The sequence below is a fragment of the Ochotona curzoniae genome, unplaced genomic scaffold (genome assembly GCF_017591425.1).
Source record: "Ochotona curzoniae isolate NIBS_2020 unplaced genomic scaffold, NIBS_Ocur_1.0 contig_2318, whole genome shotgun sequence".
Taxonomy (NCBI): domain Eukaryota; kingdom Metazoa; phylum Chordata; class Mammalia; order Lagomorpha; family Ochotonidae; genus Ochotona; species Ochotona curzoniae.
The window spans coordinates 8,245,042-8,260,691 of NW_024465419.1; the positions used below are offsets into that span (position 1 = coordinate 8,245,042).

At 46.0% G+C, this 15,650-nt stretch overlaps 1 protein-coding gene across 3 annotated transcripts in view; it reads right to left on the reverse strand.

The window, feature by feature from the left end:
• UBE2V2 (ubiquitin conjugating enzyme E2 V2) overlaps window positions 1–15,650 on the reverse strand; it is a 56,271-nt gene that overhangs the window by 23,867 nt on the left and 16,754 nt on the right. The window contains exon 3 of one of the 3 annotated variants that reach the window (XM_040972589.1): window positions 10,674–10,720. In XM_040972589.1, the coding sequence (XP_040828523.1) occupies window positions 10,674–10,689 (16 nt within the window). In that variant the 5' untranslated portion in view covers window positions 10,690–10,720. Of the gene's footprint in view, window positions 1–10,673; window positions 10,725–15,650 lie in introns of all 3 variants that reach the window. The other 2 variants (XM_040972588.1, XM_040972590.1) reach the window with 2 other exon arrangements.

Genomic DNA, 15,650 nt, shown 5'->3' on the forward strand with positions numbered 1-15,650 from the left:
TGGAGAGTAATCATCAGATGGAAGATTTTCCTCTTTGTCTCTCCTCCTCTCTGTATATCTGACTTTGTAATAAAAATAAATAAAATATTTGTAAAAAATGAACAAGAGAGCCAAATTAGTATTTCTCTAGCTACTTCTTTTCATTTAAAAGGCAGAAAAAGACACAGACACTTTGCATTCTATAATTCACTCTCTACATGTCCACAATCCAGATCAAAGCCAGAAGCTCAAATTCCATGCGAGTAGCAGTCGAGGGACCCAAGACGCCCAAAAAGCATGGAGCACACATTAGCAGGAAGTTGGATCAGAACAGAGGTAGCACTGGAACCCAGACACTGCAACACAGGATACAGGCATTTCAAGCAGTCTCCTGTCGACTGTACCACACACTCTGCTTAATAATAAACATTTCTCTAAATCATACAAGTACAGTAAACATAAAATATATTCATTATATGGAAATGTGAAAGTATATCACAGCAAATGTCACATTCCCTAAGGAGGAATGCAATCAAAAAAATCAAGTTGCAAAAGTTAAAAAATGACAGGGAAAATTCAGCACACTCATTCTTCTGGTAAAAATGTAAGATAGTTTTCCTCTAGAAAATCTTCTATCAGGGCCCGGCGGCATGGCCTAGGGGGTAAAGTCCTCGACTTGAACACACCGGGATCCCATATGGGCACCAGTTCTAATCCCGGCAGCTCCACTTCCCATCCAGCTCCCAGCTCCCTGCTTGTGGCCCGGGAAAGCAGTCGAGGACGGCCCAATGCTTTGGGACCCTGCACCCGTGTGGAATACCCGGAAGAAGTTCCTGGATCCCAGCTTCGGATCAGCGCAGCACCATTCGTTGCGCTCACTTGGGGAGTGAATCATCGGACAGAAGATCTTCCTCTCTGTTTCTCTTCCTCTCTGTATATCTGACTTTGTAATAAAATAAATAAATCTTTTAAAATAAATAAATAAATAAAGGGAAAAAAAAGAAAATCATCTATCGTTTCTTCTCAGCTCAATAGTTACTGTACAACCCAGCAACTCCACATCCAAGCATCTGTTTAAGACAAAGAAAATATACATCATCATAGAAACATACAGCAAATCCTCAGAAGGTAGAAACAACCATATGTCCATCAGCAAATGAGCAGATGAACCAAATGCGACAAATCCTTACCATGGAACATTCTTTAGCCACATTTGCTGACACATACGCTACCATATCTGCTCTACAAAGTGCAAGAAGGCAGACAGGAGAGACCACATACTACCCACTTCCACTTACTTGAAACCACAGACAGAACAGGCAACTCCACCAAGAAGGACACTAGATTGGTTGGTTGCTAGAGGCAGTGGAGCAGCTCAGGGAGTACACAGGATGAGACAGCACAGTGAGAAAGAACTACACAGCACAGGACTTTTTGGAATGATGAAAGTGATGAGCTACACCAAGTGAAGCCACTATTTGGGACACCTGCAAGAGTGCCAGCTGGAGTCCTGGCTACTCCAATTGTCACCCAGCTCCCTGCTAATGGACCCAGGACACAGTGCATTACAGCTCAGACATCTCAGTTTCTGCCACCTGTGTGAGATACCACAATGGAGTTCTGAGCTCCTGGGTCAGCCTGGTCCACCAGTCCCAACTATTGCAGTCATTTGGGGAGTAGAAGAAAAGAGAACATCTTTCAATATCTTCCCAGTGCCCAACACACTGCCTTTCAAATAAACGATTAAGTATATATTTACTGTGTGCTGGTTCATGTTGCTGTTGCCCCACTTTCAATCCAAGTCCCTGTTACTGTCCTAGGAAAGCAGCAGAGGATGTCCACAGCCTTGGGACTCTGCACCCACAGGGGAGACCTGGCAAAGCTCCTGGCTCCCAGATTCAGAGCAGCTCAGCTCTGGCTGCAGCAGCCATTTGGGGAATTAATCAACAGATGAAAGATCGATCTCAAATCTCTCCCTCCTCCTGTCTGATCCGCCCTCCAGGCACCTTCTGTTTGCAGCTGGCTTTACAAAGCTTGTACAGTCCTTAGGCAGTCTCTGAGCAAGGTTCTTTTAACTCTTTTGCTGCCACAAAAGCAAATTCAACAATTACTTAAAAGTGTCTACTAGAAGATCCTGTTTTCTTGCAAAGCATTACTCAAAGGTCAAGGGCCAGGAGACTGGCTCTTTTCCATAGGATTTTAATAACTACTGCAAGAGAATAACAAAACTGGATTACGTAGTTTTCCAGGTTCCCAAACTCTTGAAAGCAGGTACTTCTCATTTGATATACATACATGTCATCTTCAGAGGCATTCTATTTGAAGAAGTAGGCAATAAGAATAGAAAGAAAAATTTAATAGAACACTACTGCATTTTCTGAAGGGCCACTTCAGGATCAATGGATACAATACGGAAATATACAAGACAGCCCCTCAGGTACGGCTCCTACTTCTCTCACACACACATGAACTATCAACAGCTCACAGCACTCCTGATAACTTCCTTTCTCTTCCTTCTCTCTCTAAAATAACTCAGGAAGAATATCAGATATTTAGAAACCATTCAGGGAACAATTACTTCGTGCGTATTTCCCTGCAACAGCCAATTGGCTCTCACAAAGATCTGTCAATGCCCAGAAGCAGCTCTGGCTCCCGGCTCCACAACAGCTCAGCTCTGTCCACTGGGGCCATTTGGAGAATGAACCAGTGGATGAAAGACCTTTCTTCTCTCTCCTTTTCCCTCTCAAAAATTTCCTTCAAATAAAATAAAATAAGTTAAATTTAAAACAATCTGTGTTGGGCCCAGCACAAGGGCTCAATGGCTAAGTGATCATCTTGCATGCAGCCAGTCCCAGATGTTTACACTTCCCATCCAGCTCCCTGCCTGTGGCCTGGGAAAGCAGTAAAGGACAGCCCAAAGCCTTGGGACCCTGCACCTGCGTGGCAGACCTGCAAGAGGCTCCAGGCTCCTAGCTCCTGGCTTCAGATCAGCATGGATCCAGTCATTACAACCCTGTGGGGAGCGAATCAGCAGATGGCAGATCTTCCTCTCTGTCTTTCCTCTCTATACATCTGACTTTTCAATAAAAATAAAACAAATCTTTTCCTTTTAAAGATTTAGTTTTCTTGGGCCCGGCGGCATGGCCTAGTGGCCAAAGTCTTCGCCTTGAATGTGCCGGGATCCCATACGGGTGCCGGTTCTAATCCAGCAGCTCTACTTCCCATCCAGTTCCCTACTTGTGGCCTGGGAGTGAATCATGGGACGAAGATCTCCCTCTCTGTCTCTCCTCGTCTCTGTATATCTGGCTTTGCAATAAAAATAAATAAATCTTTAAAAAAAAAGATTTAGTTTTCTTGAAAGTCAGATATACAGAGAGAGGAAGATTCTCCATCCCCTGATTCACTCCCCAAGTGACTGCAGTGGCCCATCCAAAGGGCAAGAGCTGTTGTGGGCTAAGGAGTTGATTCGTGTTCCTTAGCCTGGAGGAAACAGGAACTGGGCTGGTGGCTGAAAACACCTAGACTAATTGGACTCATCTGTATCCAACATCCTGCTACATGAAGATGCGGAGGGAAGAGTATACAAGGAGCAGCGAAGGAGCAATAAAAGCAGACTTTGCAGAGGCTACCACCATTACTGGCCCCCGTCCAGTCCACGTTACTGGCTCTGCAGGCACAGAGCAAGAAGCCAAGAACTTTCTCCAGGTCTCCCACATGGGTTCAGGGTCCCAAGACTTCAGGCTGTCCTCGAATGCTTTCTCAGGCCACAAGCAGGGAGCTAGATGGGAAGTGGGGCTGTGAGGATTAGAACCAGCTCACATATGTGTTCCTGGCATGTTAAAGGCAAGGACTTTAGCCACTAGGCCACCACGCCAGGCCCAAAATAAAACAACTCTTTTTATTTAAAAAAAAAAAAAGTTTTAATTAGCTGATCTGAAGCCAGAAGCTTTTTCCAGTCTCACCACATGGATGCAGAAACTCAAAGACTTGTGCCATCCTCCTGCATTCCCAGGTCATAAGCAAGGAAGTGAAACTGTCAGGACTAGAACCAGCACCCATAGGGAATGAGAGCACTACAGGTAAAGGATCAGCCTGTTAGGACCAACCATGCTGGCTCAAGGGTTTTAATTATCTACAGTACGTTTATGCTTCTTTCATATGTCTCATATTGATCCATAATGGTATTTATAAAATGACATCAGATGATTTCCCAAAACAAAGGCAACCCAGGCATACACCAAATACAGTGTGACTGGGAGAAGCTGTCCAAAGACCTTGGAATGAAGAAGTTAGCTGTGGACTCAGTATCTAGCTAATTCACCTTGTGGAAATCATTGCATACCTAGATTTCCACTTTTCATAAAGTGAACTTGGCTTAGAATCTAGATCAGAAGTAAGGAACCTTTCCTCTTCCAAGGGCCTTCTGGATATTTACAATATTATTCCCAGGACATACATACAAAAGTATCAACTCAAAACTTGGCCTGCTTGGGTCAGCACCACGGCATAGGTGGCTAAGCTTCCACAAGTGGCTCTAGCAATCCATATGGGTACCAGTTCAAGCCCCAGCTATTCCACTTGTGAGCCAGCTCACTGCTTGTGGCCTGGGAAAGCAATAGAGAATTACCTAAGTTCTGGGGCCTTTGCACCCATGTAAAAGACCTAGAAGAAACTCCTGCCTCCTAGCTTTGGATCAGCTTAGTTGCAGTCACTGCAGCCTTTTGGGGAGAGAACCATAAATGAAAAATATCACTTCCCTCTCTCTAGGATATCATCGCTCTCCCTCCCTCCATCCTTCCTCCCTCTGCTTCTTTGTCTAAGTCTGCCTTTCAAATTTACAAAGACAAAAAAATTTTTTTAATTAAAACCAGACTTAGTCTGCTACAGATTCATTGAATTTCAAGTCTTGTCTGCAGGCACCTTGGCAGAAGCCAAGAAGCCAACCCAATGATTCCGCAGGTCTTACACAGGCCGGACACTCCCCAACCCTAGTCTACATCCTCCATCACCTGCTTCCTGTTACAACTACAACGTCAACAGAGCTGAGGCCATAAGGATTTCTCTATTTCTGTAGTTAAAATTTCAGAGTTTCAATTTAAAATGAAAATAACACCTGCTCTTGCAAATCAGCTAAGATTTTGTAAACAAATCATTCCGAGTCCTGAAGTTCCATCTTCCATATGTGATTACTCAAAAAAATTCAGACTAGAATTAAAAGGTGAGTTTGCCTTTGCACATTGTTTGATAATATTCACCACTCATAACTTTCTGAATATCCCTCATATAGCTCAAAACCTCATGTTAACTCACCTCTTTGAAAGGTTCAAAAGGAGTTGATTTTTTTTAAACACCTGAATTTTGTTTATTCTAGTTTGTATATGTTATATATACATCTTTGAAGTTTTATGTTAAACAGCTCCAGAAGTAATTAACAAATGGATCTTTCAATCAGGCCATTTTTGCAATGCATGCCTCCCACATGTATGAAGTCCAACCTCTAAGACTTATTTAAGACACACCAGTGCCCCTACAACAGTATTTTCATTACCAGAGTACATTAACTACGAGTAATCACACAAAGCACAAATTCTTGCTGTTGGCCCTTTAATCCACAAATCACTAGGTAAGTAACAGATGTGTACCATGATCAGTCATCACGTCAACTTTTTCAAAGACTGCCAATGACAGACCACTGTACATCTGTTATCAGGGCACACACACACAGAGTAATTACGCTGCCTCCTGGTCTGCCAGTAATCAATATTTCACAAGAATAAATACTCAAAAAAGGAAGCTTGCCAACAAAGATAAAAGTGCACCAAGGAAACAAAAACTGTTACTCTGGAAGCAAAATTTTAATCAAAGACAGAGTCATGGGCTAGCAGACAAGGGAGAATTGGCACCACTGCCTGAAAACAGGGCACAGCCAGAAACACTCCTGAAGGGGAGCTTAGTTATTGGAATGAGGCACTGCTTGTGACAGAGGGGGTAGGTCCCACTCCAGGACCTTTCTGAGGTCAGCACGAAAGCACCAAGGGTAAACACATTCTCAGACTCTAACTCAGGACTGTGACACTTGACCAAGGCTTAGGAAAGCCGTCTGCTAGGGCTGGCATGGAGCACATTGAGGTCAAGCCACAGCCTGCTGTGCCAGTATCACACAGAGTGCCAAGTCTAGTCCTAGCTGCTCCTATTCCACTCTAGCACCCTGCTAATGCTCCTAGGAATGTAATGGAAAATGGTCTGCATAGCCAGGCACCTGCCACACATGTGGGAGACCCAGAGGCAGTTCCTGAAGCCACAGTCAATCAGTGAACAGGAAACCTCTTTCTCTGCTGCAACTATCTTCCAAATGAATAAAATCTTTAAAAAAAAGAATCGAAAGTTGCTTGCTCTATATCACAAATTATACAAGGAAATGGCAAGCATGTGCATGCTACTCTTGATATGTTTTTACATATAAACACTTATCAGTCTTTAATATTTAAATTAGTGTCATTTTGCCTTCATTTTGCGATTCCTTTATAACCAATAGAAAGTTTTTATCACTTTCATATTTTCAAATTTCTCAAGTAATCACTATTTTTCCACTTACTAAGATCAAAGAATTTTAGTTTGCCTGCCCATTTTTACCTCCTCAAACCACTGTGCAATGCAGGACTGCCAACACAGGAAGCTGTATTATTTAACCACAGTATCAAAGGCACACATGTATCAAGAGCAACCAGGTTGCTAACCAACCTGAAAAAACTGCCAGGCCAGTTACCAAGGTCAGAAGAGGTAAATACATTAGATTACACTTCAGCAGTTCTATTGTTTAGTACTCAAGTCCTATGTTATGATTTGCACATGCAATTCTCTCCTATTACTGCTCCTTACTATCTTCAGCTGAAGATGGAGAAAATGTCAACAAGCAGTCTCTAAGCACCTACATTCAAAGGGAGCGAAGCACTACTGTTACACCACTATAATCCAAGTAGCAAACTTTCAGACCTTTCATGTTGAGCAGAACTGTTGTAAGCACATTTAATGACCTGCTGTCATGCCCCTAAGCCAGATAGGAAGGCCTGACTGAAGTCCTGGCTACACTGCTTCGCATGCCAATTTCCTGCCAAAACTCCAGGAAGCACAACAGATAATGGCCCAAGTATTTCCTTCCACCCATATGAAAGACCCAGAGTTCCTCACTCCCGACTTCAGCCCGGCCTAACCCTGGCTGGGCAAGCAATGAGTAAGGGTGGCAGATCAATTCGCATCTCTCTTTCCCTTCCTCTCTCCCTCTAGGATTCTACCTTCCAAATAAACAAAAAGTTTTAAAGAAATATGAATATCACATGGATTTAATAAATGTCAACAATGCTTCATTAACTATAATAATATAAATGTACCATATCAATATAAATTAAAAAGAGAAACTGAGGGACCAGCATTGCGGCACAGCAATTAAAGCTGCCAACTGCAATGGCAGCACACCACATGGGTGCAGGTTCACATTCCAGTTGCTCCACTTCTGATCTAGCTTCCTGCTTCTGCCATCCATGTGGGAGACTTAGATGAAGCTCCTGTGTTCAAGTTTGCCCAGCTCTGGCCATTGTGGTCACCTGGCGAGTGAACCAAAGAATGGAAGATCTACTGACTCATCCATCTATCTCCCTCTCCCCCTCACCCTATAACTTTCAATTAAGAAGAAACAGAACGTGAGGCACTTACAAACAACGCGTCATCTTCATACCTTTTTTGTATAAATCAACAGCTGTTACAAGACAACTGGTTTACTTTACAGTGCAAATTTTTTTTTACCCAACACTGTTACTTAAAAAAAAAAAATCGGCCCAAGTGCGGTAGCTCCTAGCATGTGCCGGGATCCCATATGGGTGCCAGTTCTAGTCCCACTGCTCCAGTTCCCATTCAACACACTGCTTGTGACCTTGGAAAGCAGTCAAGGACGGCCCAAAGCCTTGGGATCCTGCACTTGTATGGGAAACCTAGAAGAAGCCCCTGGCTCCCGTCTTCAGATCAGTTCAGCTCCAGTCATTGCAGCTACTTGGGAAGTGAATCAATGAATGGAAGATCTTCCTTCTCTGTATCTGACTTTGCAATAAAAACAAATTATCTTTTTAAAAATCGATAAAAGCATATTGAAACATATTGCTTTTATAAAGGTGAAAAGATATGTCAACTTTTTTTTTTGACCTATTTTTTCTTTCTTTTTGACCTATTAACAATTACTGACACTAAATTCTTTTGGCATCAATGAAAAACAACATATCTCCAAATCTTTAAATATTTGATCTAATTTCAAGTTTAAAACGCTATGTCGGGCCTGGCACCATGGCCTAGTGGCTAAAGTCCTCGCCTTGAACACACCGGGATCCCATATGGGCAGCAGTTCTAATTCCGGCAGCTCCACTTCCCATCCAGCTCCCTGCTTGTGGTCTGGGAAGGCAGTTGAGGATGGCCCAATGCTTTGGGATCCTGCACCTGTGTGGGAGACTTGGAAGAAGTTCCTGGCTCATGGCTTCGGATCGGCATAGCATTGACTGTTGCGCTCACTTGGGGAGTGAATCAGCAGATGGAAGATCTTCCTCTCTATATATCTGACTTTGTAATAAAAACAAATAACTCTTTAAGGAAAAAAAAAAAAAACGCTATGTCATGCAATTCCCAAAACACAGGTGCTGTTCTCCTATGCCACTTAAAAACAAATACAAAAGTACAGCTAACAGTGCAATTCAAAACTTTCTCAGTGAGAAAACAATGGAGAGATTGGCGTCAGCTCCCTCCCAACTAGACAATATAACCAACCATCCAGAGCCCAGAACATGGAGAAACAGTAATGGGAAGATGACCACGCCAAGTACCTGGTCATTTTAAAATCTAGGTTAGCCTGGCACAATGGCTAAATCCTCACTTTGCAAGCGCCAGGATCACATACGGGCACCAGTTCAGGTTGTGGCTGCTCCACTTCCCTTCCAACTCCCTGCTTATGGCCTGGGAAAGCAGTAGAGGACAGTGCAAGGCCTTGAACTTGAACCCTGCACCCATTTGGGAGACCCAGTAGAAGCTCCTAGCTCCTGGCTCCTGGGTTTGGATAGGCGTAGCTGTGGCCACTGCATCCACTTAGGTAGACCCCAAGATGCAGTGGACAGAAGATCTTTCTCTCTGTGTATCTGCCTTTCCAATAAAAACAGATCAATTATTTAATTAAAAAAAAAAAAAAGAAAACCTGATTAACCGCCTACAATATATTCTCCTCTTGGCAATATTAAGGTTTCAAAATTTCATAAGCCTAAAAGAGAGCGATGAAACTGTACCAACAGACTTCCAATAGCCAATACATAATACTAATAACCCACCAATAACTTCACAATTTATACTTAATCCCCCAAAACAAGCACAAGTGATTTTCGAAAAAGTACTTGCCATTAATATCCTCTAACCTTTGACCTTTTCAAAATACTGTCAGAATCAGCTCACATGTCAAAGGGAAAAAATTAAGTTTAAATAAACAATGCAATCCTGAAGGAATACCAAAACTGTCAATCAGAGCCAATCACTTTGCTACTAAATTTAGATTCAAAGAGCTTTAAAAAAGACCACAACCACAAGCACATAGATCTCGAATAGCAAGTATAGTAACTTAAACAAAAGTCCTTGTTTTACCAGGAGCTCTAATCCTACCTACATTGAAACATTTCACTAAAGCTACAACTGCTAAACTTCTCAGCACCTAATGACCTTATCTACGATAACGCTGAGACTTAGACAGTAAAGGACATAAGTGTTCATTAAAAGGTATGCAGAATATATCCTGAGGTATTCAAAGTACCCACCACAACTTCCATTCGAAACTTTACCATTTTAGTAAACAGAGGTTCGAAATCTTATTATGCAATGTTTTCCTATAATTTGGTTTCAGGAAACCTATATAGGACTATTAAAGCTTTCAAAGAAAAAAAAAAAAAAACCAGCAGAAGTTCAACGTTTTTATCACAAGATCAGATGCCTAAAACCTCAACCATGAATAGTTAATTCCAAAGCCTGAGCTTGCGGGAAGCCAAACACTGCATTCAGGACTAGGGGCCGAATAGCTCATCTAAGAAACCACTTGTTCTCCAATTAGCTTTCATCTGCCCCTGCGTTTTTTTATTTTGTTTGTACTGCAGTTATGCTTTTTTTTTTTTCCTCCCCCATCACTTAAATGGAAAACACAACATGCGCTGAGTCAGGGAAGAAAGCCCGTCTCTCCCCTTCCTAAAAGAGCGACCGTCCCTCCTCCCTTCCGTCGCCCGGGTCAAGCAAGGTCCGGGGCGCACAGAGCCCCCCACTCGACCCAGGGCGGCTCTCCGGGACCCCCCGCCAGCCCGGCGGGGCCTCCGGATTCTCCCGCAGCGCAGACCCGGGGACCCCGGGGGACCCCGCCGACCCCGCCGACCCCGCTCGAGAGCCCGCGTCGGGACCACCCCGCCCCCAGCCGCGCGGCCGACGCGCGAGCACGACCCGCCGCCCCCGACGGCAGCCCCGGGCCCCGGGTGCCGGTCCGCGGCTCCGCTCTGCCGCGCGAGCGCATGACCCCCCCCCAGTAAGCGCATTGCGGCTTCTCCCCCAGCGGCGAGCCAGCGGCTGCCGACAGCGAGCAGACGGGTAGAGGCAGTTCAGGGAAGGAAGGCAGGCAGCCCAGCCCGGGAACCGACCTGTGGAGACCGCCATCTTCTCCTGCAGCCCGACGCAGCCGCCGCACGCACGGGCCGTCCCCGCGTCACTTCCGGGACGTGATCGCGACCCCGCCCTCCTGGGCGAGCGCTGCGGCGCAGGCCAGGACAGTGCGCACGTGGGCGGAGGGCACCGGGCTTCCTGCTGCCGTTCTCGCCCTCGCGAGACTCCGGCGTTGCAGGCCAGTATCTCCCCAGAGGAAAGGTGTATGGAGGTTTGGGAAACGAACTTGCAACGTAGGGCGGAAAAGACATCATGCGCGAAAAGCTGTGGAGGGGTGGTCGTTTGGAGCTACTACGCACCTGGAAGGCGGCGGCTGGTGGTCCAGTGCCTGGGTCCTTGCCATCTGTGGAGAAACCTGGGCTGCTGGCACAGCCCTGGCGTTGGTAGGGCATTTGGGGAGTGAAACAGTGGATGGAAGATCGTTTCCGCTCCTATTTTCTGTAAATCTGCCTTTCCAATCAGAAATCTTTTTTTAAAAATCTGTGTTTTGGCAAAATAAGTTTTAGGCAAGGTATACCTTTTTTTGTATTTTTCATAGCTTGTGAAGATCCTTCGTATGCATGAACTTTGATTTTCATGTGCCAAAATCCACTTAGCTTTTCATTCCATGTTCCATGAAGTTTTTAGAGGCACCTTTGTGTTCAGACGATGCAATTTCTGTGCCCTGGCTGGACAGTCCCACTAAGCATTGCCCCAGTAGGGTTTCATGCAGCAGCCCCACCCGCAGCACAGGCTCCATGGCGTTTCAGGACCTGTGACACCCAGCAGCAGGATGAGCTGTTCTTCCACACCAGGTGGAGGCTGAGCACCCATGAGCTCCACCCTATGTAATGCTGTCAGGCAGAGCTGGGCTTGCGATGTGGGCCGTCAGAGTGGTGATTAGAAGCCACACCTGGCGCTACCTGTACCACAACCAGGGTAGCTCAGAAGCCCTACCGCTGAACTTGGGAAGCAGAGACCCAAGGCACCTGTGGCTACCACGCCACATGTTCCCCAAGGCACCCTAGACCCATCTCCCTACAAAAACCTGGCAGGCTCACTGTGCAATGGCTCACTGGAGTAATTCTCCACCTAAAAGTGCTGTCTCTCAAATAAGAATTTTCTTTTTTCCTCTAAAGATTTATTCACTTTCAGGCCTGGCACAGTGACCTAGAGGCTAAGGGCCTTGCTTTAAACACACAGCAGTTCTAATTCTAACAGCTCCACTTCCCAGCCAGCTCCCTGCTTGTGGCCTGGGAAAGCAGTCGAGGATGGCCCAAAGCTTTGGGACCCTGCACATGTGTGGGAGACCCGGAAAGAAGTTCCTGGCTCCTGGCTCTGGATCAGCGCAGCACTGGCCGTTGTGCTCACTTGGGGAGTGAATCATTGGACAGAAGATCTTCCTCTCTATCTTTCCTCCTCTCTGTACATCTGCCTTTCCAATAAAAAATAAATAAATCTTTTAGAAAAAATAAGTCTTAAAAAAAATTTACCTGCAATGCTGGCATCAAATATAGGCTCCCAATACCTGACCTGACTGCCCCACTTATGATCCAGCTTTCCACAAATGACCTGGGAAAGAAATGGAAGATCGCGCAAGGACTTGAGCATCTGCATCCACATCAAACAGGAAGAAGCTCTTGGTTCCCAGCTTCAGACCAACCTGTCTTCAGCCATTGAAGCCATTTGTGGAGTGAAACAGTGGATGGAAGATATTCTGTCTCTTCAGTCGGTTAGTTGGTCTGTGTGTGTGTGTGTGTCTGTGTATCTCTGCCTATCAAATAAAAATAAATATTTAAAAGAAAAACGGATGGGCCCGGTGCAGTAGCCTGGTAGCTGAAGTTCTCACCTTGCACGCGCCAGGATCCCATTTGGGCACTGGTTCTAATCCTGGTAGTCCAGCTTCCCAGCCAGCTCCCTGTGGCCTGGGAAAGCAGTGGAGGATGGCCCAAAGCTTTGGGACTGTGCACCTGTGTGGGAGACCCGGAAGAGACTCCTGGTTCCTGGCTACGAATCAGTTCAGCTCCAAGCATTGTAACCTCTTGGGGAGTGAACCAGTGGATGGCAGATCTTTCTGTCTCTCCTCTCTGTATATCTGACTTTCCAATAAAGATAAAATAAGTTTTTAAAAGGTAAATAAAAGGAAATAACTATCTTAAAATCTTCATCTTAGCATTTAAGAATCTAAATTCCTAGATGGTTGGTTTCTTGCAGTTGTTCTTGTTCAGTAGATGAGATGATTAAGTTTGCTTTATTTGTTTAATAAATTATTTTATTTTTGATGATGCTTACATAGTTAAGAAGGACAGACCGATGTGGATCACTGATTAGGATGTGAAGGGTCAAGGACTAAGGAAAAGTAGATGAAACAATTGCTTCTCATTTTTTCCCTCCATGTCTAGGAGAGGTGAGGGAGAAGGGGAAAGGGCGACTCCAGCAGCCTGACTGTAACAGTTCATGGGCACGGGTGACAGCCCCTCATGTGGAGCATGTTCCAAGGGTGCTGATCAAGCGGTTACAGTAGTTCTGAGATGGTATTGATTGTGTTGTTCCAAGATTTAGGAAATCCCTCCAAAGTCCGTTGGCTGACATAGGCCACCTTCAAGTCTCAACTCACCCACTTACCTGATGTCAAAGCTTAGCCAGGAGAGCTGTCCGTGGTATTAGATGTCCTCTTGTAGGCCTCATTGATCTGTCATGTTCCTCCTGAGTATCTGAACATGCTGCCCACTGCATAAACTTGAGCAACCATGGAGACCCAGTTCCGACACATGCACTCTACAATCAGACCGTAGATCTTGTGATTTTCCCCATAGTTGGAGTTCTGAGTCCAGGGGGCCAATTGGGGCAGGGCCCCCAAAGAAATCTTGCCTGAAATGATCTCAGGCCTAACTCACGTACATGCCAGCTAGTGTGGGGTCCGGCTCAGTCATTCACTCACGTCAGCTTACATATACATTAATAGCTGCAGTCGCCTGGTCACTTCTGCCCCTAGCCCCATCTCATACCCGGTAAATGCTGCAGTCCAGTCCAATCCTTCACACCACACAGTCAGCCCTCATACACACCAGTGGGAACTTGAGCCTAGTGAGAGGCATCCACATTTACTGCCACCAGCCTCTGTCAGGCCACCTCCCAGTTGCAGATCTCATACGCACTGGTAGGTGCTTGGCGCAGCTGACTCATCCTACCTTCTGTCCTGGCCTTCATTGACAGGCAGATTGACATTGCCTGACTGGCCCAAAGCCATTCTAGCTTTTACTATTGGATGCCACAGCCCAGTCCCACCTGGCCAACAAGTGGAGCAGCCTTGTCCAGCCAGACCAAAACCCAGCCCTGACTCTCACGCTAACCACTGGGAGCTACAGTCCACCAGGGCAGTTCCCCCATATTCCCCACCAGGCCCACTCCTTAGATTTGGATCTCATATGTGTTAATGGGTGCTAGGTACTTACCTGGTATAGTCTGCCTCCTCCCTCATACTCCCCTCCCTCATCCCACCCAGTGATGGTGGATGTTGCAGCCTAGCTAGCTCCACACCCAAAATTGGGTGTGCCTATGGGTGCTACAGCCTAGACCAGCCAAACCTGTCCCAACATGAGTTCCCACATGGGAATTCCATGATCATACCTAGTTTGGCATGTCACCACCCCCAGCTCTTGGACCAACTGTTGGGTATTGCAGGGGTGAGCCCTCACACCCCCCATAGAAATTGCCCCCAGGGTCTGGTGCTATGGCTCAGTGGCTAAATCCTCACCTTGCCTGCACTGGGATTACATATGGACACCAGTTTCAGTCCTAGATGCTCCACTCCCCAGCCAGCTCCCTGCTTGTAGCCTGGGAAAGCAGCAGACGATGGCCCAAAGCTTTAGGATCCTGCACCCGCGTGGGAGACCTGGAAGAAGCTCCTGGGTTCTGGCTTCAGATTGGCTCAGCTCTGGCCTTGTGGCCACTTGGGAAATAAACCAGTGGATGTAAGATTTTTCTCTCTGCCTCTTCTTCTCTCTATAAATCTGCCTTTCCAATAATAATAATAATAAAAAAAAACACAAGAAAAGAAGAATATAGAAACTACCCCCAGACATGTTTCTCTTACATGCTAATTAGTGTCATGACCCAGTCTAACATGCACCATACCCCTGCTCTGACACTCGGTGGCAGATACTGTGGTCCAGCCCTGCTATGTAAACCACCAGCCCTATCTTTCATGTGTGCCATTGAGCAGTGGTCGGCTGTGATCAGTGCTAACTAACCCAGCTCAGGTCTTTCATTTGGGTGGGTGTATTGCTCTAACCCTGAAAGCTCCTCCAGTTTCCCTCCTTGAAACCGCTCAGTTTCAGCCCCCTCGCTTACCTGCAATTGCAGTGGGCTGGTCAGTGTAAGTCCCCCAAAGTCATTCCTCACCTCTAACATACTCCCTCAGCAGTCTCCTGTCCCACGTACCCCATACTCCCTCCTCAGCAATCCGGGAGCACACGCGTTCTCCAGCCCGGTATTCAGGCGGGAGGGTATGCTGGCCTGGAGGCTTTTCTGCCTACGTGGGACCCAAGTGCATGCACGGGTCCCCAGACGCAGTCGACCGGCATGTTATGCCAGCTTGGCGGTCTGGAACTCTACTCTTCTGCCAGCTTAGAACCCAAGCACATGTATGGGTCCCCAGGCCCACTCCACTGCCAACCACGGAAGCCTCGGTGGGGGCCTCCCTGGAAGTTCTTCATGCTTATTGACACACGACATCATCTTCACATTAAGGGTTATAGTTGTCTGGCTTCATTGATGTCTTTCCTTCTAGAAATTCTTTTTTTTTTTTTTTTAAGATTTATTTCATTACAAAGTCAGATATACGAGAGAAAGACAGACAGACAGAAGATCTTCCGTCTGATGATTCACTCCCCACATGAGACCAATGGCCAGTGCTGTGCTGATCCGGAGTCAGGAGCCAGGAACTTCCTCCAGGTCTCCCACACAGGTGCAGG